General features: G+C 41.1%; 1 protein-coding gene across 3 annotated transcripts in view; it reads right to left on the bottom strand.

Moving 5' to 3' along the window:
• The window catches only part of LOC114857999 (guanine nucleotide-binding protein G(o) subunit alpha), a 69,004-nt gene that overhangs the window by 21,261 nt on the left and 21,516 nt on the right, over nt 1-26,227 (bottom strand). For all 3 annotated transcript variants that reach the window (XM_029154987.3, XM_029154986.3, XM_029154985.3), the window contains exon 4: nt 1,422-1,582. In XM_029154987.3, the coding sequence (XP_029010820.1) occupies nt 1,422-1,582 (161 nt within the window). The remainder of the gene's footprint in view (nt 1-1,421; nt 1,583-26,227) is intronic.

Raw genomic sequence — 26,227 nt, forward strand, 5'->3', positions numbered from 1 at the left:
ACTAAACTTAGATAAAACCGAAATTCTTATTGTTGGACCTAAAAATCTGAGAGAGACACTATTGAGTCAGATAGCCACCCTGGATGGCATAACATTAGCTTCAGATTCTACTGTGAGGAACCTTGGTGTCATCTTTGACCAGGATCTCTCTTTTACATCATACATTAAACAAATCTCCAGAACCGCCTACTTCCATCTTAGAAATATAGGTAAAATCAGAAGCATCCTCTCTCAGAGCGATGCAGAGAAACTGATCCATGCATTTGTTACCTCTAGGCTGGAATACTGTAACTCCTTACTCATAGGATGTCCTAACAGCTCCTTAAAAAGCCTACAGCTTATTCAAAATGCTGCAGCCAGAGTCCTGACAGGACTTAAAAAGAGAGATCACATTTCTCCTACTGTACATTAGCTTCTCTGCACTGGCTGCCTGTAAAATGTAGGATAGAATTTAAAATTCTCCTACTCACCTACAAAGTACTCAATGATAAAGCTCCTTCTTATCTTAAAGACCTCATAGTTCCTTATGCTCCCAGCAGAACACTTCATTCTCAGAGCGCTGGGCTACTTGTGGTTCCTAGAGTGTTTAAATGTAGAACGAGGGGCAGAGCTTTTAGCTACCAAGGTTTGAGAAGCTGCTTAGAACCTTCCTTTTTGATAAAGCTTATAGTTAGAGATGATTCAGGTCACTGGCAATGATTGTTAGTCACAGGAACCATCTCTTATCCAATAACCTCCCATCATTGTCCCATGTTTAACTAACTCTCTCTCTCTCTCTCTCTCTCTCCCCCTCCCTACCTACCTACCTACCTACCTACCTACCTACCTACCTACCTACCTACCTACACCTCTACCTCTACCTCTACCTCACCTACAGGTATCATAGGACTCAAAGTTTGGTGTCTGTGATGGGCAGCTGCGGATCCAACCATCCTGCCTGTATCCAGTCCCTGGTCCAACCATCCTGCCTGTGCTCTGTTGTTGCTTGTTGTTGCTTGTTGTTGTTGCTGTGCTTTTCTCTCTCTCTATCCTCTCACCCCAACCGGTCGAGGCAGATGGCCGCCCACATCCAGTCTGGTTCTGCTGGAGGTTTCTTCCTCGTTAGAGAGGGAGTTTTTCCTCTCCACTGTTGCTGTCAAATTAAATGCTTGCTGTATGTGGGATTTGTTGGGTTTAGTTTTGTGAGGTTTTAAACCTTACTTTGTAATGTGCCTTGAGATAACTTTGTTGTGATTTGGCGCTATATAAATAAAATTGAATTGTTGATTTTGTTAATGTAGTGTAGGTACCCAATAAAACCTGGACTGGGGGGAAATAGAATTGAAACACACCAGTGCAGCAGTTATTCCACCTGCATACTGCACTTCCATACATTATCTGAGTGATACACTGCAAGCACATAAATGACCATGTGCACTTACTACTGTGCTGAATCATTGAGCTGGTATTCTCGGGCACGGCTGAAGCACTCCTGGATGCCCGAGTCGGACCACAGGCGCATCATGGCGGACAGCAGCTCGGCAGAGTAAGGCTCCGTGTCCTCCATGCGGCTGACCACATCACACACCATCTTCGCATCAGCCTAGTGAAAATCCATAAGAGTGGTGGTTAAAATCCAAAGAAGCCTACGGAGCTGTTGTTGTACAGTACAGTTTGTGCCTTATTCAAATATGATGATAATATGATAATAAAATGATAAGACATCAGCATAATAGTGGCAAACATCCATTATAGCGTGTACAATGCATTTTTAACAGTGTGCCAGAAGTGAAACAATATCCATCCATCCTAAATATGAAGTCCAGTCCACTGCATGTCATAATTGCATGTCGCTAAATTGTGAAAGGAAGCAGGACCCAGCATATTTTAGGGGATTAAGGAGAGAAAAATAAATAAATCAAAGCTTTAGGTAAAAAGATTTGCCAAAATTCAAATTTCTAAAAGCCTAAACTTTAGTAGGGATCCTGAATCACTGCAGTTACAGAAACACAACACAAACTTACTGTACTCCAGGCCAGGGTTTAACTAACATAAAACTGCACTGTGGGCAAAGACTTTTGTTTCATATGTGGATTTTAACATGTTAACCAAGCTAACACTGAACTTTTACAACTCTGTCTGCAGGTATTTCTGTCAGTGTGGTGAATTTATTACTACAGCCCGAGAAGCGTTGGACTCAGCAAAATAACACATCCTGGCCTCTATGCAGCTGAGTAGCACTGAAATCGAATCATCTATGCAACGCTACGCCTTGATAAATGGTCACTGTAACAATAAATCATTGGGTCCTGTTTCAGAAAAGAATGGAATTACTTTCACTTAACCAGTGAAACAGAGCAATATGAGCACTGTGTGTTGCTATTCCCTTTACTGTAATTTCAGCCAGACATTATAATTAGATCGTGCAGCACTAGGACTGTTTGAGTTTCCACATTCCACAAAAATTAACAATGCGCAAAACATCAGGAGGAGATAATAACTGATTACATGGGTTTTGGAGATTTGACAGTATGCCTATGCGCCCCCAACAGCAACCTGATTAAAACCCACCCAGTCTGACACGCTCACACCTGGGAGTTGCTCTGCGCCGCCAGCAGAGCCACATTACAGGCTCATTTTATCTAGTAGGGGAGTTTTATTTCTTCTCATTCATTGTGGAAAATAGTCAGAAACTTGACATGCTTAACATCAAAAAAGCTGTATTTTAAAATATATACTGTATTGTACTTGCTAAGGCAAGTGAAATACATAGCTGCCTCCGGTTGTTTTTTAATCCTCCCAGCCTCGTTTGACCTCACCCAGTCACTAATTTCTCCTCTGAGCTATTGCCCCCCCTTCCTCATCATCCTCTACCAGTCTGTTTCTCTCTGACCTTTTTATCATCTCTCCTTCCATCTATGCTTTTGGCCATGTTTGTTTTGCTCTTTTACATTTGTCCTTCCTGGCATACTGTAGTCCCCCATTTTTTCTGTTTTTTTATCTATTCCGTTTCGTCACACCAGGATTCTCTTTTGATTTTTGACCACCCTACCTCGCCTTCGGCCAGTCTTCTATGCCCCTTACCTCTAAATCTACATTATCTCCTGTACTTGGCCATCATCTATTTGTTCCTTTTAAAACTAGACCCTTCCCCAGTGTCTGTTATCAAGCTATATTTGGCCCTGGTATCGAGTTGAGATTGTGTGTGTGTGTGTGTGTGTGTGTGTGTGTGTGTGTGTGTGTGTGTGTGTGTGTGTGTGTGTGTAGGTGTGTGTAGGTGTGTGTGTGTGTGTGTGTGTGTGTGCGCGCGCAGATTTTTCTATATAACAAAAAGTGATGCAAAATCCACATGCCTTAAGGGAGAAACTTGCAGTGAATGTTTGTTATTGACCAACCCCTTTCTGAATTCTGTGGTGGACTCACAACATTACATTTTTTTAACATATTCTTTTCTATTTCTGAATAGAATATACAGACAAGCAGAGAGCTACAGTATTAATTATGGATTCTAGTGTGCAAGCCCTGGCCAGAACAGTCATACTGTACAATATTCACTGGTATAAACAACAAACTCATTATCCTAGATTAAAAATACCTCCATTTTCTATGTAAACCACAGGACAAAATCTCCTTTTCAAAATAAGAACAAACGGTGCTGAGTGATTTATTTGCTCTTCTACAGTATAGTCAGCAGCCCTTTTGAAAAAGGAGTCATGGTAGCGAGAGTGTCTAGGAGCCACATTTAGGCGTCCTTAAAACTCCATGGCATGATCCTTGGCATGTTAAGACATTATCACACCGTAAACATGCTCTCTTTCACATGTCACTAAGTTGAAGCTCTGGCTACTGGTCAATCTTTACCAGGCTGGTCCATATTCCATATTCCAAGGAATTTGTTTTGATGTAGATGTCAAGTAAAGCTCTGTTGCATCTTAATGTCTCCTACTTAAGCTCTGTCCTTTCTGTCAACACAATGTCTGATATAGAATGCGAGAGAGTTTTCCCACAGAAGTGAGAGGGTGGGGTGTGCCAGTAGACAACAGAGGAGGAGAAAGGGAAAAAAGATGGCAATAAGGTGAAATAATGAAGTGGATACATACAGTAGATGAACATACTTTTTGATGGTCAAGATGTGATTTTTGGGCTGAGGTCAGAATTGAGTTTTGGTTCTGATTGGAGCAAAGGTTAGACGCATTATGTCAATGGTGAGGCCCCACGTAGACTTGAAACACGAAACTGCGTGTGTGTGTGTGTGTGTGTGTGTGTGTGTGTGTGTGTGTGTGTGTGTGTGTGTGTGTGTGTGTGTGTGTGTGTGTGTGTAGGAGGGGGGGGGGACCATAAACCATGTTTTTGCTATCAAGGTGAGGACACTGCAACAACGTGGGGACACTTGGCAGGTCCCACCGGTCCGAAAGATTTTTTGAGGGCCAAGATGTGATTTTAGGGCTGTGGTTAGAATTGAGTTTTGGTTCAGATTAGAGCAAAGATTAGACGTGTGCCTTTATTTGTGATGGTTAGGGTTAGGGTAAGGCGCTAGGGAAAGCATTATGTCAATGGGAAGTCCCCACGTTGATGACAAACACGACTGTATGTGTGTGTGTGTGTGTGTGTGTGTGTGTGTGTGTGTGTGTGTGTGTGTGTGTGTGTGTGTGTGTGTGTGTGTGTGTGTGTGTGTGTGTGTGTGTCCAGACAAGAGTGTGTTCTAGTACTGGGCAGTGAGCCACAGACACACTTAATACCCACAGCCAAAGCCAAAGATACTGTCTAAACAGACATTTTAAAAAGCGCAAACACCCACACTCGCATGCATACACACACGTATACGGTGAAGAGTGTACTTATGTCCCTTTAACCGACTGTTGAGACAAGCTCAGTCTTTTTATCCTTACAGTATGCAGCAATTGATGAACTTGACCTCAGCATTCACATGTAATAAACAGTAAGTCATAGAGCATTTGTGAGGGAAGCTGGAAGGCTTTACTCCTGACCCTAAATTACTATTTATATTTAGAGAATACTTGTGTACAAGAACCTGACTATGAAATGTTAGGATGCTTTTTGTGTAGCTGACCCAAACTAGACTCACAGCTCAACTCACAGCTGGAAATTGTGGTTATTTACATGCCATCTTCTGCCTAGATGCCTGGAAATCTTAACTACATCAGCAAATGTTTTTTAGGTATTGTTCATCTCAAGAAGATGATGTTAACTGCAGCTTAGGAAAAAGAGGTGGTTCAGGCATCTAATGCATGAGCTTTCAGCAGCTACTGTATATGAATTAATGTTTCGGTTGCAGATATTCAACTGTTAATTATCGACTAAAGGAAAGCTAACAAAATGACGTAAGCTAAATGTTTTTGTGTGCTAAATGAGCATTTAGCATCATTCAGCCATTTTTGTCTTACATTTAGAAAAGCAATGCAGTTTTGAAGCACAGTAGATGCAGTTCATCTCACATTCACCCCCAAGGGAAATAATATTACATCTAAGCCACCTTATGCATTATTTGCTTTGCAAACATTTATTCAAGTCAATAATCATTTGATATGAAATGACTTATGTTAATGCAAATAAAGCAAGACTCAATATCATTATTTGTCTTCAACTGATCATTTTAATTCTTCTATGTGCTTGTTTTTGCAGTTCTGCCTTGCTGGCTTGATACAATTCTCTTGTTTGATAAGTACCATTTGAAATCAAATGATGTAATCTCACATCCAAATGAAATAATTAAGAAGAATATCAAGTATAACTCAGAGGGGAGTCAAGCAATGTAGGTGCAGTTGCAGGCCATTTATTAAGAAAAAAAAAAGTTCACTATTTGAGCACCCTCATTTGGCAATTATTAAAACCATATGCTTGAAAACATGGCGGGTAATTAGATGTTACCAAAATATTACCAAAATATTAAACTGGGATACAGAGGTCCTAAATACAGTACAATTATCATGAACACTTCATGTTAAGATTTGGTTTAATGACCTTTAGTACAGTAAATACAGTATTTACCAGATGCTTCTGTAATCATAAAGAAGGTTTGCTGGAATTCTGCTTCAACATGGTCACATATTATAACTTAATTCCAAATCAATAAATATTAAAACCACACAAGTAAAAACATAAATAAAAGTAAATCACTGAAAGCTCAACATTGTAATGACATTTATTTTCACAACATCTGCATATACCGGACACTTTGCGTGTGACTGCAACTGTGCACGCAAATGAGTATTCAAATGTTTGTTTCACATTAACTAGGACCTGATAGACATGCTGTCTCCCAAAGATTATTAAAAGCTCATTTACTGGTCTTATTAAGCATATCATGTATCGGCAATGATCTCTTTAAATCAAATTAAAGGACAAGTCCAATTTTCATTTACTGAACTAAGACTGTGGACTACCTGTGAGGATGATACAGTATGAACGCCCCTTTGACTTGCTTGTACTGTTTGCAGCTAAACTGTATAAGGTACTACTTATAACCCACACCATGTCATCTGGAGGAGTTGTTGGTAACAAGTCTCAATCAACAAATCATCATCAATCATTTAGTGCAGCCCCCCTCTCTCTGGCTGTTGTTCTCAGCCAGACCTCTCCTCCCTTCTATTTCTGGACTTGACTTCACTCTTTTAGTCATCATCTTCATACTTACTGTCAATCATACATGCTTTACTTTTCGGTTTTGTATTATTATTTATAATTAAAAAAAATATTTTTTTACACACACACACACACACACACACACACACACACACACACACACACACACACACACACACACACACACACACACACACCTCAGTATGTTCATCTACTATATGTATCCACTTCATTATTTCACCTCATTACCATCTCCTCCTCTGTTGTCTACTGGCACACCCCACCCTCTCACTTCTCTCTCCTTCTCTCTCACTCCTCCGCATCATGTGATTCTCAGCTGCAGTTGCCATGGTGACCATCCTCATTTCCCAGGAATGCAATCGTGTCTGATTCATCCTCTCCCTCTTTCCCATCCATTCTGCCGCACCCTCCTCCTCAGCATCATTTACCATTTACCATATAACACATTTTCTGTGTTATTACATCTGTAAGATCATGTTGCTGGCATACAGCAGAGGTCACGTTCGGCCATTGCATCTTACAACACACACCCTGTTTCCTCCACTCTACTCCTGCTGTACTTCTTACCCTCGCCTCCCTCTTTGTAGCTATTGCTGAATAATGGAAGTGATGAAATATTTAACCGTTGCCCAGCCCTCCCATAGAGTGCTCTAGCGGAGCCCTAACACACGTGTGTTTGTGGTCCATCCGTTGCCAAATACATGGGCATACTCACCAAATACAGCACCGCACACAAGAAGAGGTAAAAAACAGTAGTGAATACGTGGCATACACAATGTGTGGTCAGGAGTGTAAACTAGACTGAAACAAAAGCAACAGTGCTACTGTATGTTATGCCCATGTTAACCTCAGGAGAAAAAGGAGGAGCAGGCACAGCTTTGCATGTAATCCTAACTCCAGACATACAGGACAGTCTATTCATGAGGCTACTGCCATTCTCTTACTTCCTAGATGTGCATTGGCCTTTAGTGAGATTTGATTAGACAGTGCAGCTTCTCTCTGCAGAGTGTGTTCTAACACTACAATGCTGAAAAGACTCAGTGCTCCCAGATTTCCAGGGAAAGCACTGTTTCCAGTCTGTTGCTAGTTATGACATTGAGATATGTGCCTAGCTTCCAGCAGTAGCTGTGCCAACACTCTAAGATCATTCTTACTGACAAATAGACATATCCCTGCCTTAAGCTGGCAGGTTCATTTGTCCATATAAAAAAAATCTGTATTTAATTTAATTTAATTTAAGGTAGTTTAAGCAAAGGTGTGCATCACTGGACTCAAATATGCTTAAAACCATACAGTAGAGCCCAGACTTCATTCAGTTCCCTTTTTAGACTAGATGTACACGTACTGAACCATTCTATCTACAATTCTCAAGACTTAAACAGCCCTGCCATGCAAAGTGTAATTATTGGATCAAAGTAAAATATGTGTTACTGGTGAAAATGAATGAGTTTCTATACTAAGTATGGTCATGCAGCTCAAGAAGACAGAGTCTGTCTTGGTCTACAGCAATTCTTAAGAAGTCATCCTTCTCTCTCCAAACATCTGTTCCTACAGTAGCTCATCCTGCCAGGGTTCTCGGCTAAACAGGGAATGTGACTGTTCTTTGTTTTGCCTTACGGTAATTTTTATTGTCCTCAAAAAAATGAAGGTTACACTCACAATATAAGTTGTTGACTTGCTTACTAATTTATTATGGTTCTAGTGTTTTTCACTATAATTATTATATTATATTATATTTTTTGTAATCGTTTAAAAAAACAAATGCAGTAGGATGTTAGTAGGATGTTTTTAAATTATAAAACATTCCCATTTACTTAGTTTTAACAGCCTCCATTATCTATTTACTCTGTTTTATTCCTGCATTCGTGATTTTTTTTATTACCAATCATACTACTTTACCAAACAACCTGAACCCCAAAGGCTTCCTTTCACACTTCAGATTTGGCTGCTTTCAACTTCCTATTCCCAACTGTCAGCATGGTGCTCTGAGCATGCTCTCTCAACATTACACCTTCATTCCTTGTGTCTGTGCAATATCAGACTCTTGGCCAGTCTGCCTCTCTGTCACTCATTGTCTTTTTCTTCTCACACTTCATCTATACTTAGACCCAGCAATGAGCTGTCACCCCCTCCTCTGTCTAAACATACTGTGTCCTCTGAGTCTAGTGGTGAACACATGCACGCTCACTTACAGACATGTACACCATACTGATAAAGTTTAGCCCAACCATCTACAGACACTGAAGACAACTAGCCAACTATAGGCCCATTTCAAATTTACCCTTTATTTCCAAGATTCTGGAAAAAATCGTGGCTAAACAATTATCTGACCACCTGAGTGGGAATAACCTGTACGAAGATTTTCAGTCAGGATTTAGAAAACATCATAGCACAGAAACAGCTCTGGTTAGAGTCACTAATGATCTTCTATTAGCTTTGGACAATGGTCTAGTTTCTGTCCTTGTCCTGTTAGATCTTAGTGCTGCATTTGATACAATTGATTATAACATTCTATTACAGACACTAGAACATAGAATAGGGATTAATGGAACAGCATTGGGATGGTTTAAATCCTATTGTTGAACAGATTCCAGTTTGTTCATGTTAATGATGAATTCTCCACATGCACAAGGATTAGCTATGGAGTACCACAGGGTTCTGTGCTGGGTCCAATTCTGTTTAGCCTATACATGTCTCCTCTAGGTGAGATTATTAGAAAGCATTCTATTAATCTTCATTTTTACGCAGATGATACTCATCTATATATGTCCTTGAAACCAAATGAAACAGATCAACTAGTCAAAATTCAGGGTTGTTTAAAAGACATCAAATCCTGGATGTCCCAAAACTTCCTTCAACTAAACTCAGATAAAACCGAGGTTCTTATTGTTGGGCCTAAAAATCTGAGAGAGACACTATTGAGTCAGATAGCCACCCTGGATGGCATAACATTAGCTTCAGATTCTACTGTGAGGAACCTTGGTGTCATCTTTGACCAGGTTCTCTCTTTTACATCATACATTAAACAAATCTCCAGAACCGCCTTCTTCCATCTTAGAAATATAGTTAAAATAAGAAGCATCCTCTCTCAGAGAGATGCAGAGAAACTGATCCATGCATTTGTTACCTCTAGGCTGGACTACTGTAACTCCTTACTCATAGGATGTCCTAACAGCTCCTTAAAAAGTCTACAGCTTATTCAAAATGCTGCAGCCAGAGTTCTGACAGGACTTAGAAAGAGAGATCACATTTCTCCTACATCAGCTTCTCTGCACTGGCTGCCTGTAAAATGTAGGATAGAATTTAAAATTCTCCTACTCACCTACAAAGTACTCAATAATAAAGCTCCTTCTTATCTTAAAAGACCTCATAGTTCCTTATGCTCCCAGCAGAACACTTTGTTCTCAGAGCGCTGGGCTACTTGTGGTTCCTAGAGTGTTTAAATGTAGAACAGGGGGCAGAGCTTTTAGCTACCAAGCTCCTCTCCTCTGGAACCAGCTCCCTCTTCAGGTTCGAGAAGCTGACACACTCTCCGCCTTTAAGATTAGGCTTAAAACCTTCCTTTTTGATAAAGCTTATAGTTAGTTAGAGATGGTTCAGGTCACTTGCAATGATTGTTAGTCACAGAAACCATCTCTTAGTTAAGCTGCAATAGACATAGACTGCTGGGGGACTTAATTTATACACTGAGGTCCTCTGTTTCCTTCTACCTCCTCTGTCCAATAACCTCCCATCATTGTCCCATGTTTAACTAACCTTGTCTCTTTCTCTCCAGTAGTTGTGCTTCTCTCCCTTTCTCTCCCTTTCCCTCTCTCTCTCTCTCCCCCACTCTCTCTCCTTACCTACAGGTATCATAGGACTCAAAGTTTGGTGTCTGTGATGGGCAGCTGCGGATCCAACCATCCTGCCTGTATCCAGTCCCTGGTCCAACCATCCTGCCTGTGCTCTGTTATTGCTTGTTGTTGCTTGTTGTTGTTGCTGTGCTTTTTCCTCTCACCCCAACCGGTCGAGGCAGATGGCCGCCCACATCCAGTCTGGTTCTGCTGGAGGTTTCTTCCTCGTTAAAGAGGGAGTTTTTCCTCTCCACTGTTGCTGTCAAATTAAATGCTTGCTATATGTGGGATTCGTTGGGTTTAGTTGTGTGAGGTTTTAAACCTTACTTTGTAAAGTGCCTTGAAATAACTTTGTTGTGATTTGGCGCTATATAGATAAAATGGAATTGAATTGAATTGAATTGAAGACTGCTTCTGCACATGTGAGAATTTAAGAGTGAACTATTAGAAAGGAGAAGTACTTCTTGTTGCTGCTTGGGAGTTATCTCTCCAACGGTTTAGCAGCCTAATTACAGTATATAGCGCACTGCTGTCTCTGGATATTTGTGGCCTGTTGTCATCCATGCCAACCACCAGTACAGTTGATTCCTAAATTATAATGTTTGTCACCTGTGTTATATTAAAGTTAAGCTATAGTGTATGTAACTTTGAAAACATGCACTATATAGTTTGATTTCTTCAGTATTTCCAAAGTATAATTAAAATCAGTGGGAGGTGGTAAAATTAAACAAATTCTTGGATTTGCCTTAATCATCAGAGCCAGTAGCCTCTGCTGTTTAAGGTTGTGTTGTTGTGTATTTCTATGCTGTCACGGTCAAGTCTAATGTAGACAGAACTACATAAATGGTTCACCCTACAGATTGACATGGTCCAATGAGTGTCATTCTTGAGTAGGGTTCACCAAGACCTCCAAGGGTTTAAATGTACCAGTCAATTCATTTAGTGGCAGTGTGAGAATAGTAATTCAATACGGATCCTAACTGTAGTTGTTAAAAATGCCTCTGTGCGATTCCTTCAGGGGAGATCTAGACACATTCAACCTGGGAGGGAAACTCCGTGACAAACTGGAAAAGACTTACATATCACAAGAGGCCTGCTGAAGGGTGTTTAGGGAATTGTTGGAGAAAATATACCCCAAGAGAATGATAGTGGACTTTTTGGCATTTGCTTTTTAAAACAACATAGAAATTCATAGAAAGTGATTACTGAAAAGTACACAGACAATTATTGCTTTGTATCATGATAAGATAGCTGTGGAAACCTTTCATATAATTCAATGGATCTTCTCACATGCAGGTTATGAACAGGCAGTCAAAAGGTTGTTTGTGAGAGAAAAGGTAAAATGCCACTGCATTGAAAGTAAGTAAAGTGAGTGTATGAAAATGAGTTGAAAGAGAATTTGTGGAGGCCCCTACTCCAATGTGTAGGGTGAAGAGAGTTGGGCAACACCCAACATCCAATCAAGTAAAACATAGGTGGTCAGGTGACTGCATAGCTGAGTGTTTTAATAGAGGTGACTGTCTTGTTGGGTTGCTACGATTACTGGTTGGTATCTTAGAGACTGGCAATGGGGTTTATAGAAAACTGAATGGTAGAACACACAGTGGAAAGACAGGAGGATAAAATAGAAGAAGTAACACCCATGTCTTGCTTCTGAACACGTGTATACAGTACTAGCAAATATTCGAAAGTGTGCAGATGTGTCTGTGTTTCTATGGCTGTGTGGAAAATTTACACTACAAAAGAGATGAGAGAAATCAATTAGGTAAGTGTCCACACAAATTAAGGGCTACCTACTATTTAAAAATTAAAATCTTACTCTTAAAATGCAATAAAAAAACACAACTAAGTGCTGCATACTGGTTTCGACCATATCAAGTCACTGAAAACAAAAACTGGTTAAGCTTCAGATCGTTTTCTTTTCGCCTTCTAAACCCTGTCACAAAACAGTAAAGGTGTAAAATTCAACTCTGGATCTTTGAAGAAGACATATTCAATATTTAAAACAGAAACTGTTTGTGGTCATATTGTAATTGCCTACACGCACATGCAAGTACACAAGTTTGTTTCCATAGTACATAAAAGAAGGAAGACAGTAACTAAGTAGGTTAGTAAGTACAGAACAAAAATATTGATTTGCAATTTACTGCAATGACTTTGAATTTGAAAAAAAAACAGGCTTGTGTGACTGTGCATTTGATCGAGAATGCTTTTGAGGAACAGCTTATAAAATGCACACACAGTCAATGGCAGATTCAATGTGAATTAGGGGCTGTTTTGGCTTAGTTACGACCATGACCTGTACGTATGTGTGAGTCATCAATCCATAAGCCACAGAGAGAGAGAGAGAGAGTTTAAATATTACAACAACCACGCAGGGTTAAAATGAAAAAAGAAAAACTCAAAAAACTCAAAGAAAAAAAAAACAAGAAACACACAATAGCAGCATGGTGACAAAACTCAGTTCTCGACTTAATTTGAGCAGTATTTTCCTTAAGTTCACGAAACATTCTTCATCCATGAAACAACCATTGATCTTCACAACCCTCTTATTTTCGGTGCCACAAAAATTGTTTAACCCAATCAACCGGGTAGGCCTTGGGCTCCGTTGACCGAGATCTACAGTCAGACATTTCACTGAGCTTAGAGAGATCCCACCCTCACTGAGATCTGAATCTACAAGTGATGGTCGGCTGTCTGTTTTATTCTCCTTTACTTTTTTTCCAGGGCCTAACTGATCATGCATGTCATCAACAGTAGTGTCGCTTTTTCTCTTTTTGTGACGTTCTTTTATACCATCGCCCATCCCTGTGTTCTCTTCAGCTACAGCATTGTTTACAATTAAGTCCCGATTACACATTTCTACATCATTTCAATTCTGCCTTCCCACAGTTGACATATCAGCAACTTAACTTCCATTTAAAGTCTCAAATTCAGCCTGTTTAGACTGTGGGTATCAGTCTCGACCACAGTGTCTTGTCCACTCACTACTTGTGTTTCTCCACCACTAGCCTCATCCTGCTGGTCTGCACCTTCTCCACCGTTCTCTTGTCCATATGCACCTTCTCCACCGTTCTCTTGTCCATATGCACCTTCTCCACCGTTCTTCCATTGGCTTCTCCTCTATGCTGATACTCTCTGCCATAGCCAGCTGCAGGGCCTCCTACACCCGAGTGGAAGTTGCCCCCAGCTTTGTCTGTGCAGGTTGATTAAATGTCCTTCTTTGCCACAACCAAAGCATTTTATAGTCTCTGATGTTATAAACAGTACATAATCATAGTCAATTCTGAGCCTAAAACCCAGATTCAGTTCTTCCTCCTTGTTGTTAAGGACCATGTACACCTGATGCCTGTGAGAAATCACATGACTCAGTTTGTACTGTTTACAGCCCAATGATAGCTTTTTAATAGGAGAGATTATTTTTCCGTGCCTGGATAGTTATTTTTCTAACAGGTCATCGCTGACCTGAAAGGTGACCGACCACCACAGCCACAGCAACCGCACACTCGTCCATGGAAAAACGAGAAGCAGCAGCGATCCTCAGGTCGTGCTTGTGCGTTAGCTCGGTGAACATCATGCTGGCGGTGGTTTGCACCTGCAGACGCCGGTCAGCGAAAAAACACAGGAAAAACCCCTCAAAAAGACCCCCAACTCGGAGGACTCACTATAGAAGTGAACACTCACCAGAACACACCAAAGCATACAGACATCAGACCCTGCAGCACTTTTTCTCTATGTCACCCTCTCCATCACAGCAGCTTCCAGTTTTTACTGTTTCTGCTGTACAGCTGCATACTGACATATCTAATATACACGTGAACTCCAAAACAAAAAACTAAGTAGAATACTTCCATGTTTGTATTGTGAAAGATTTACAGTGGCTGTACAGGCTGTAAAGTAGGGGGTAAACTACAGTACAGTATGTAGCTGCTACAGTAAGCTATAGTATACTAGTTCCCTGAGCTTTTTCTGTTCCTTATTAACTACTGTACATGTTACTAGGACTGTACTGGGACACTTTCAATCACATTCACATTCAATATAATTTTTTGTTAAATTGAAAGAAACTAAGACTGTTCGCTAATAAGCTCACAGAGATCTACAGTTCTGTACAGTAGTTTGCATACATCTACGTAGCTCTGTACTTCTCAGTGAGAACCCATCCATTATCCCAAGTGCTTTTCCTGTTAAGGTTATGAGGCACAGAGGTGCAGGTTGTGTCTCACCTGTCATACTGGATCAGGTGCACCCAGATCCTGTAGGACTGTAACATACTGTATATAATAAACTGCTTGTCGCACAGAAATGATGAGCACATTGTACATTATGGAACTAAAAATATAAAACTAAGAAGGGCAGAACCATTGGGCAGTTTCACAAAAGAGAATGCTACACTAGATTGGTAAGCTGGTCAACTAGTGACCAGGGAAGTAAAATGTTGTTATGTTCCATATTGTATTTCATTCTAGGGTCAACCCGCTGCTTTATACTGAATGAAGGGGGGAAGGTATAAAAGATGAAAAAAAAGGTGCGTGAATAGGAGGAGGAGGGGAGGAATGTCTGGTAGGATGAACATGAAAGACGGGGAGAAGAGGAGTGTGATGGTGAGAAAGCAGTTCAGAGAAGGGGAGAGAAAAAGACTAAAACCAGCTTTCCATTAAAACGCCAGACACGTTGGGGCCCATGTTATGTCATTACTCGACACAAAAACACACAGATGCACAAATCCGCACACACACCCCTGAGCTTTTCTCCTCTGGCTGATCAATAGATGCAGCCTCAGGATTACAGCACAAAAAAGAGCTGGAGAGCCAGGGAGGCCTTTGATGGTGAATTAGGACCGATCTAACAGCCTCACAGTCAGAGTCGGATGGCTATCTTTAACCCAAAGCCCTTGTACTGTAAATTCTTTGAAGAGAAAGAAGAAAACACTAGTGTTCCGGTGGAAGATGTCTGTGCACCTCAATATCGGACAGAACAATAAAAAAATGACCTTGATGTTCATTTGTAAAGCAGAAATTAACAGAGCTCTAAATTATTCTACAATGAGTATGAGTGAGACTGACAATATCCTTTTCCACTCAGCAACTAACAAGCTGCCGGTCTGCAGTTTATGGCACAAGAACACCAGCATCCATGCTCAGTTTAAATGCACATAAACCGGTTATGATCAAAATAAACAAACATCCTTACAGTTGACCCCCTTATAGTCCACATTATTTTTCAATAATTTTCACAGATGCGCACATACGCACGCACACACTTAGGGGACACCCCCATTTAGGGCTAAATTATTCACGAACAGAGAGGTTTTATGGTGTTAATAATTAAAGGACATGAATTAGAGGGGGGGGGGGTGCTCAACCATAATACTGTATATATTTTCTGTACTTCTATCTCTTTGACTTGCACATATTTTCTTCACATCTATCACAGTCTTCTTCATGATGTTCACATCTACCCTGCTCAGGTGTCCCTGTTACCATGGCAACAGCAGACATCAGAATTAATCACCCATCACACTCCGTTTCCCTTCGAGCTGCAATGACAACACACACAAACAAACAAACTTACACAAACACACATATCATAAGATATGTGCACGAACAGTGCACATACTGTGTCAAGCTGACATGGCACTGTCTGATTGCAGCTGACTTAAACCTTTACTTCAGAATGTTCTTCAGAACGTGTGAACCATGGGAGAACAGCGCTTTAAAGTCTATATATGAATTTTCAAAAACCTGTTGCTAATCTCTTATGAGTGAAGAATCAAAATCATGAAAAACAAAATTATTTGGTGTTAGCATTAACCTCAACTGTGAAGCAACCCAATAGTTGCATCACACGCATGTTGTGCACCATGCTGCTGTCTATAAGACCCGGGGGGGACATTCAGCTAATGAAACTAAATCATGGGTTAACTTGATAGTGCAGAAAATATAGTGCTCTTTTTACATCAACTGTCAGGAATTGTGTGTAATAATGTTATCTGAGATTGAATGTGTGCAGGTATATTGTACATTGAGTATAGTGGAGGAGAATTAAGCTGGAGCCGATAGTGTCATGTCATGTAGTGTACATGAGCTTGTGGCTAAGGGATGGATATTGCTCCTCTTGAAGTGGACATAAATACAGCTCTATCGACTAAAAGGCAGGAAGAGAGAAGGGCAGGGGGAGAGAAAGACAGAGAGGGAGAGACCCATGCTGATTTTATCTGCTAACCTTCAATTAGCAGCGGTAGTCAGCAGGGCATTGATTAGCCTCTAAATGCCAGAGCAGTGAGCAAACACCCACAATCACATCCACTCTGGCAAGAACAGGTGCGAATTAATGTCACAAGTAATTTCATAAGGATTAAATTTCCACGGACACTATCGGTAAATTGAGGATCTAAAATTATGAATGTATGCTGTCAAAGCATTGCCCGTTATAGATACAGTATTATAATATACAGTAAGATGCAGATTTTGGAGATTGTGTGGCAGCACCAGCATTCTATTACTGTGATTAACTGGATACAACTGTCCTTACTATTGTATAGACTGCGACAAATGCACTAACGCCCAATTTTTATTTATATATATTTTTTTTCTTTCATTACATTTCAGGCATTGGGGGCTTTTATCAATATGTATTCTTAGTGATCAATATTTTATCGTTAGAACACTTACGCCCCCAAAACCTCAGTGATACAATAAATAGTACAATTTAATATAATCCAAATCGTTTGGATTATGCCTTTTAAAAGGTTAGAGTCATGCTCTCATCAACCAGGATGCACTGAAGAATGCAATCTCTACAACTGCTTTCTTCCACCTTAAGAATGTTGCAAAAATCAGGAGCATTGCTATTCACAATTACTCAAAGCATTTATTACTTCTAGGCTACTGTAACTCATTTTCCAGTTCTGACTGGTGGGATCATATTTTTCCTACTGTACATAAGCTACTCTCCATTAGTTCCCTGTAGAACCTAAAATAGATTTTTTTTTCTCTCTACTTCCCCTTTACTCCAAAACATTGAAATACATGTTCACCCTGAACCTGGTTCCAATGCAGTTATTATTTTCTTCATTGTTATCCAGCCTAAGATTTGTAGTAGCTGCAGATCTTGTTAACAAAACTATTCATTCTGCCTAATCCAACACCTAATATTGGCTTCCAATAATTTTTTTAATTCATGCCAATAAAAGAATAATTGTATATGTCTGGTATTAATTGTTGTATTTGACTTTAGTATTTTCTTGCATTAGCATTGAATTTATTCTTAATTTCATCCTTCGTCTGTCTTTGTACTGGCTGCCATGGTTGCCTGGTTGCGTGTGCCAATGTGTATTTAAATGAGGGCTAGGCTGTGTGTGAAAGATATATAATAGCATACTACACATTAACTCAGCATCCCATGTAGATGTCATTGTGCTTGCGTGCGTGCGTGCGTGCGTGCGTGCGTGCGTGCGATTGCCAGAGAACCCACAGATCAGGTTAGGTACTATTCATCAAGGAGCTGTATTACCTCTTTAGAGAGACTGTAACAAGACCTCTCAAGTTCTCTCACACAGGACACTGAGAAACACACTAAAATGTTTAATAACGAGGATTTAAATTATTATGGTAATAATACAAAGGTTAGTCAAAAAATTATTTTATTAGCTGTGGATTGTCCACCTAAAAGCGATGGAAGTGGCATAAATAATAAACATAACATGACATAAAGAGTTGTTAACATGCTGGGGTCTGTTGATTGAACACTACTACAAAGTGCCTCTGTATTTAATTTACAGATTACAAACCAGCTAATCCCAGATTACAAACCAGCTAATATTTATGATTTAAAATAGTAATATAATATTGAAACCTTAACACGAAACTAGTTTGGATCACTAATATCCTTTTCGTTATCTTAAATCCCCCCACTGTCTCTTTTGATGTGATATACTGTACAGTACATGCTGTACCATTCGACTGAACATCATAACGTGACTTGGTAGGCCTACCAGAACACCAGGTGTGTCATGACTAAGACATGTTGCCTTGCATGCCCACCCAGGGGGTGAAAATGAAATTAAATACTGAAGACAAATTTTGTTGTGATAAGTATAATAATGACATAGAAACACTACCTGACACAGTACCTGCCAAGTGTATGGTATGTGACATGAAAAATGAAAGCTTGGCTAACACCTACAGTACTGTAGTTAAAAATTAGACAAGATTCCATACCATTTGTGTGTAGGGTTTGAATGGCTGTCCATACCTTACAATATCCAACACCTGGTACTTTTGGCCTCTGTATATACAACTCAGCATTAATAATTTAATCAATTAATAAAAAAACACTGAAACAAATCAACAAGGCAGGAAGTTTATAAATAGAGAATCTCCTATGTAGCAAGAATAACAATCCCCAGTTTACAGCCAGGTTTGACGACATACTGTCCAGAACGCCCCATATCATAATCAGGACAAGACAGCCCATCGCAAACTCACTGTCAACTGGCTGATAACAAGCTCATGGATCAGTCTCCCTACACAGACCATGTCTCACTGCTGCACCCCTGGACACTACCACTTCTGCTCCAACCAAGCCATGTCAAACTTAATCACCACCAGCGGTCTTACTGATAATGAAGACGACAGAAACAATGAACAGCTCCCCGTTGCCTGGACTTGTGAGACTGATGGGCTAAGACAGGTCACCCAAAGTTCAGTTCTGATTAGCAACTTACACAAGAGTGCCACGAGTGCCTTGGATTAATAGTTTGAATCACTCAGCACAAACTGCCTGTAACCAAAACACCAGAGGCCCAACCCTTACTGAAGAAGTGCCTATAAACAGACACACTTATTTAAAATTGCACACAGGCACAGACAGATAGAACCGCTACAGCAACTTTCAAATATTGGGCAGTAATCAAATATAGATTCAAATGTCCTGTATATTTTACAACTACAAGACACAAGTCAGGTACAGTAGGAAACACGTTTTTTGGCTCTCACTTCGATGCAAGTACAAGTGCTCGTCAGTGAAACTGATGTTTAAAGATTTAGCATGTGATGGTTGGCTAACTGGGCTAATCCTTAATGAGAGCAATAGCATAACTGCTGCTTGTCTTATTATTTGCAGCTGATTCAAAGGGACAGAATATATATATATATATAAAAACAAACAACTCCCTTCTCACCCCACGCGGGTGGTCTCATCCGTTTTCCAAGCTCGGGTCCTCTACCAGAGGCCAGGGAGCTTCAGGGTTCTGCGCAGTATCCTTGCTGTTCCTAGGACTGCACTTTTCTGGAGTGAGATGTCAGATGTTTTTCAAGGGATCTGTTGTAGCCATTCCTCCAATTTGGGGGTCACTGCCCCCAGTGCTACGATCACCACAGGCACCACTGTGGCTTTCACCTTCCAAGCCTTCTCCAGTTCTTCTCTGAGCCCTTGGTATTTCTCTAGTTTCTCATGTTCCTTTTTCCTGATGTTGCCATCGCTTGGTATTGCCACATCCACCACTACGGCTTTCCTCTGTTCTTTGTCCACCACCACAATGTCTGGTTGTTTCTCCATTACCATTCTGTCTGTCTGTATCTGGAAGTCCCACAGGATCTTGGCTCGCTCATTCTCTACCACCTTGGGAGGTGTTTCCCACTTTGACCTTGGGGTTTCCAGTCCATACTCTGCGCAGATGTTCCTGTATACTATGCCAGCCACTTGGTTATGGCGTTCCATGTATGCTTTCCCTGCCAGCATCTTACACCCTGCAGTTATGTGCTGGATTGTCTCAGGGGCCTCTTTTCACAGTCTACACCTTGGGTCTTGTCTAGTGTGGTAGATCTGGGCTTCTATGGCTATGGTGCTCAGGGCTTGCTCCTGTGCAGCCAGGATGAGTGCCTCTGTGCTGTCCTTCAGCCCAGCCCTTTCAAGCCATTGGTAGGATTTGTTGAGATCAGCCACTTCAGTTATGTTCCGTTGGTACATCCCATGTAAGGGCTTGTCCTCCCATGATGGTCCCTCTTCCAGCATCTCTTCCTCTGTTGTCCACTGCCTGAGACATTCACTCAGCACGTCATCTGTCGGAGCCTTATCCTTGATGTACCTTTGGATCTTGGATGTTTCAACCCGGATACTGGTTTTCACACTCACTAGTCCTGGGCCTCCTTCCTTGCGGCTAGCGTACAGTCTCAGGGTGCTGGATTTGGGGTGGAACCCTCCATGGATGGTGAGAAGCTTTCGTGTCTTAACATCTGTGGTCTGTATCTCTTCCTTTGGCCACCTTATTATTCCCGCAGGGTATCTGATCACTGGCAGAGCGTAGCTGTTTATTGCCCGGGATTTGTTCTTGCCATTGAGCTGGCTTATTAGGACGTGCCTCACTCGTTGGAGGTATTTGGCTGTTGCCGCATTCCTTGTTGCCTGTTCAAGGTTGCCATTCGCCTGTGGTATTCCAAGGTATTTGTAACTGTCCTCAATGTCTGCTATTGTCCTGGTGGTGTGAATCAGTGAGTCGATGTCTCGCTCATTCTTGGCCTACAGCTTGATGCCATCCATGAAGAGGAGGTGACTTATGGTGGCCCCGTTCCGGAGTTGGTATTCATAGCCAGTCTTGTTTATTATTTGGCTGAGGTAGTTCAGACCTATGCAGAACAGCAGTGAGGACAGTGCATCTCCTTGGTATATGCCACATTTGATGGATACTTGAGCAAGTGGCTTCCCATTGGCTTCAAGGGTTCTCCAGGCGCTCATGGATTGCAGTGGGCTTCTTTAGCCAGTAGGCATGGATCATGTCAGTGCCGGGTGCTGTTCAGTTTTTCATACGTGAGACTCTTTCTTGGATGTCTGCCACTGTGATAGTCACTGGGTTCTGTTCAGGGAGGTTGCTGTGGTCTTCCCTCAGATCCACCAGCCACTGTGCATCTCTGTTGTGTGATGCCTCCCTCTCCCTTATACCCTTCCAGTACTGTTCAGTTTCCAGCCTTGGTGGGTCTGCTCTGTTGTTACTACCCTGCCCTTGAGAGTACACTTTCGCAGGTTGTGTTGCGAACAGTCGGTTGATTCGTCTGGCTTCATTGTCTCTGGTGTATCTATTTAGGCGGCTGGCCAAGGCTTGTAGCCTTTGCTTGGCAGTTTTGAGTGCTTCAGGTATGGTCATCTGGCTGTACCTCTTGGGCACCGGTCTTTTCATTGCACCTCTCTGGGCCTCTGTCATTTGGCTCACTTTCCTCCGAGCTGCCTTGATTTTTGCCTCCAACCTTCGTTTCCATGGTGGGTATTGTTTTTCATGGCTCCCATGGTTGCTCTTATAGCCAAGCACCTCTAGGATCACTGATGCTGAAGCGTATATCAGCTCATTGGTTTCTGTGATTGTTGTGGTAGGGATCGCTCTCAATGCTGCAGTCACATCTTCCATGAGACTTTCTGATGGTACCTTACTTAGTCGTTGTAGTTGTCTTCGGGGTTGCCTGTTCAATCTCGCCATGATCTTATCTTTCAGGTCAGTCGCTGCCTCGCTCAGCGTGTGCTCAATGTGCTCATTGGGGCATTATACCCAATTTCCGGTTGGGGAGATGGTGAAGCCTCCCCTCTGACCTGGCGTCCTGGCTCCCCCTTGCCGTAGCATTTGTGTTGTACCTCGCCAATCTCAAGTTGCTCAAGTTGTGATAGCAGTTGCCGTTTGTGGATGTTGGAACACATGTTGGAACACAAGTTGCTTCGCCGTCAGTCTTGAATCTGAACACACTTGCACTATGCACTTGCTTCCTACTCGGATCCTACTTGACACTTAAATTCATATCATTTAAACTTAAACCCACGTTTTAGATGTCACAGACTTTGTACGTATGCAGTGTTTGAAAATAGCAGCCTGTAAGACATTACATACAAAAAACAACGTATATTATTTTAGTAAATTGTAAATAGTCATGTACTCCTATAGCGCTTTTCTACGTAGTGGTAGTAACAGCGGAGGCAATTTGGGGTTCAGTATCTTGCCCAAGGAAACTTCTGCTAAGTGAGGCAAATCGCCAGCCCTATGATTGGTGGCCAACAGCTCTATCTCTTCAGCCCCTGCTGCAAACAGTAGAGTTAATGAGGTAAAATACAACTTTCAAGTGGGAAGTGACTTAAAAAAACTGTTTTCTTATAAAAAACAACAAGCCCAATAAACTTTATAGTAACTTAAATGACCAAATGCTATTTTTGTTCAAACAAACCCCATCAGCCATATAGTTAACAATAAAGTTATATGAATTATACAGTAACTGATGTATGCTTGTTTGCTTACATAAACGCTTTATATACTTGCAACTGTCCATCCCAAACTTAATTGAACATATTAAGGGCAAAGCTATCCCAGATTTAGCAATGATGCGCGTGCTGATGATATTAATTTTACATATCGCCCTGACACCACCTCAGTGTTGGCAAACAGCATATACTAAATACAGAACATTGGGATACAGTACCGGTGCTGTGAACCCATAAAGATAATAATGTTTTGCAGAGGAATGGAAATCTGATGACATTAAGACAGTTTTTTTAATCAGCCTAGTGCATTCTGTGTACACACACAGGCATAATGGTGTGCCAATGTGTTACCCCTAAGCACCCTCTCTCCCTGTGCTCTTTTTCTTTTTATCACTCTATTCATCACACTTAGGGAGAATATTTTAACCATTCCTCTCTTTTCCCCCCCTTGAGACAGTGTGGCCCATGTTCTTTCACTCTCAGCACCTGAGAACCCAATCCCTGAGGTCACACACACACACACACACACACACACACACACACACACACACACACACACACACACACACACACACACACACACACACACACACACACACACACACACACACACACACACACACACACAGCTGGCAGACGCATGAATGTCAGCTGCTTTCATGTCTGACTAATCACAATACAATATTTTAGTGATTCAGTGACATAAGGCAATTTGTTTTATCATGGAAATAACTGCTAAAATTTTGAAATGTATTGTTGGTAAAGGGAGACAAAAAGCAACCTGAAATGATTATATGATACAGTATATATATGAATATGTATTTATTCTAATTTAAAACTAACACAGAGCTCATCTGAAGCCCATTCAAGGTCTAAAGTCACTGAATCAGTTGATGAGTTTTTTTCCATTGAAAGCAGAGCTCAGAAAACCAGCACTGATGATTGGCGGTCTTGGTTACTGCTAGTGACAGAAGCAAGGCATCATGGTCCTGTGGGTAACAGCACAGTGTGGTAGCTTGGCATAGCAAGACAGGTCCATGTGCCTGTCATGTGATGCTGGCAGTAGCAGTCTGGCAAACAGTGCAGAGGTCAGTATTGTGCCTGTGTACTGTGTGTAGTTTTAGAGAGCTACAGGGCAATATATGGAGCTCTGAAAGAGAACTAGTTGTGTGTGTGTAGTTCTCCTTCCTAAAAGCCCTACTCTGAGCTTTTTTAGCATTATGCACTCTTGGTTTGTTTTGCATGATTTAGGCATTTTCTAGGTCTGAGAAACTCACACAGCAGGGTAGCTGAACAGTAGGCAGAGGGTACTGTAAGAGTCAAAAACACATTGCAAAGCACAAAATTATATTTTGGTATTCCTGTCCCAAACTATATTTTTGAGTTTTGCTTCTTTGTAGGTCTTCGAGAGGTGGGAAGCTTAAATTGCAGCACAGTGAAGCTTCAAACAGGCAAGTGTGCAGATCCAAATGACAAACCCTGAACCAATAGATTAATACAGAAAATAAAAATAATAAAAATATATTAAAACAGATGCTCTATAAAATTTTTTTTTGCCAATTAAGTGTCTCGTCCTCTCCATCACACTCTGAAGTCTTCCACAAGCTGGCCAATCAGAACCTAAATAAAATAGTCAAGAAGAATGGTGATATAACTGACAGTTTTTAATAAATTAAATGTGGCAGCATCAATTGTTTTTGAGTACTACCAAAAAAGGTTTTTAGGCAAAGATGACTTACATACATACATGCACATTTTCCTTTGTTTTAATTTAGTGAAAAACAATAAACAACCTCACCAAAGGTTTTACTAATATCCGGTCATTTACAATGCACCTACAGTAACATAACAGATTTTACTGAGTCAGCATCAAGCAATTCTTTAAACCCCTTCAAGGTCACAAGACACTGCAGCCCATCCCAGCACGTCTCAGTTCATTGCCAATCCATCACAAGGGCTGGCACAAACAGGCAGACGCATTGATGCTCACATTCACACCTAGGGGCACTTTAGAGCAGCCAAATCACTAAACCTGCATGTCTCTGGACTGTGGGAGTGCACAGAGAGCATGCCAGCTGCACATGGGAAGGTTACAGACGATCCTCGCTTTCAAAGAGTGACACTGAAGCGAGCCTCTGAACCAAGCTATGACGCCTCAGAGCAGCCAACAACCCACACTGTCATTGTACTGGGCAGCTTCCAGCTTCCAAGTGAAACCGACTATTTCACAGTAGTACCTCAGCTGACTAGAAATGGCAGACTGTTACAGTACTTCTCAGAGCCAAGATTAAACTGCCAACCTTCTCTATAAATGCTAAAATAACATGTGTCATCATGTACAGTATTTCCACAGTAGACACACATAACCTTCTTATATTCCATTTTTTATCAACACATGGAAACAAAAACAAGCCAAATCTCAGGTATGGGATCAGGGTCCTTTCTGTTGCTAGGATACAGTTCATTTCACTACTGTGACAATCTCACTTTCATGATGCAGACTCTCTCTGTTCTTTTTCTCTCCGGTTTACTATATTTATCTCTCTGTATGCATTCACACACACAGTTGCTCTAGAATCTACAGTGTGTGTGTGTGTGTGTGTGTGTGTGTGTGTGTGTGTGTGTGTGTGTGTGTAGCTGCAGTAACCCAGAGGATAATGACCTCTCATCAACAGGGGTGGGATTAAAGGTTGAATGTGTTATTAAGATGACTGAACTAGCCAGTCTGGTACCTTCAATACAGCTTGAGAAAGAAGGAATATAGTGAGATGGAAAGATGATGAGGAGATACAGGATATGTAAGGAAGGGGGAGGAAGAGTGAGAAGACCAAAAGAGGAAAGACAAGATAAAAGAAGATGAAATCATGATATGAAAATGTATGTGATACAGGAAGCAAGGACAATGAGAAAAGGTGACCACAGAGGAGAGAGGATGCTGAAAATAACAAGACAAAGAGGGAGGGAGGGGAAAATCAAAGGGAAGGGAGCTCAGCACTGCAGGAAAGTGGTTACACACACACACACACACACACACACATACACACACACACACACACACACACACACACACACACACACACACACACACACACACACACACACACACACACACACACACACACACACACACACGACTTTGAATGTAGGTTCAGTGTAGACTCTGTACATAAAATGACCTTTTCAACTTAGCTGGAAGGAATCTATAATCACACACACACACACACACTGTGGACAAACTACATCCTAGTGCACATGCTCAGTTACCGGGATGAAGCAGTGGTAGAGCCGTGCAGAATCAACAACCATCATTTTGGCAATGTCAACATATCAGCTGATCAAACAGATCCTTCTCTGTTATAATTGAGTGTTTCTCAAAATTTGGAAATTAGGCCAAACACGTTTTTGGGTCAGTCCACAGCAGAGTATCAAATTAGGAGGAGAGACTAGTTCTGGAGTTATTTTTAACACTTTGTAGTTGGATTTATAGGTTTTATTTTTACCGTAAACAACAGCCTTAACACCAGGCAAAATCCTTCCAGAGATGCATCATATTC

Source organism: Betta splendens, chromosome 6 (genome assembly GCF_900634795.4).
Source record: "Betta splendens chromosome 6, fBetSpl5.4, whole genome shotgun sequence".
NCBI lineage: Eukaryota > Metazoa > Chordata > Actinopteri > Anabantiformes > Osphronemidae > Betta > Betta splendens.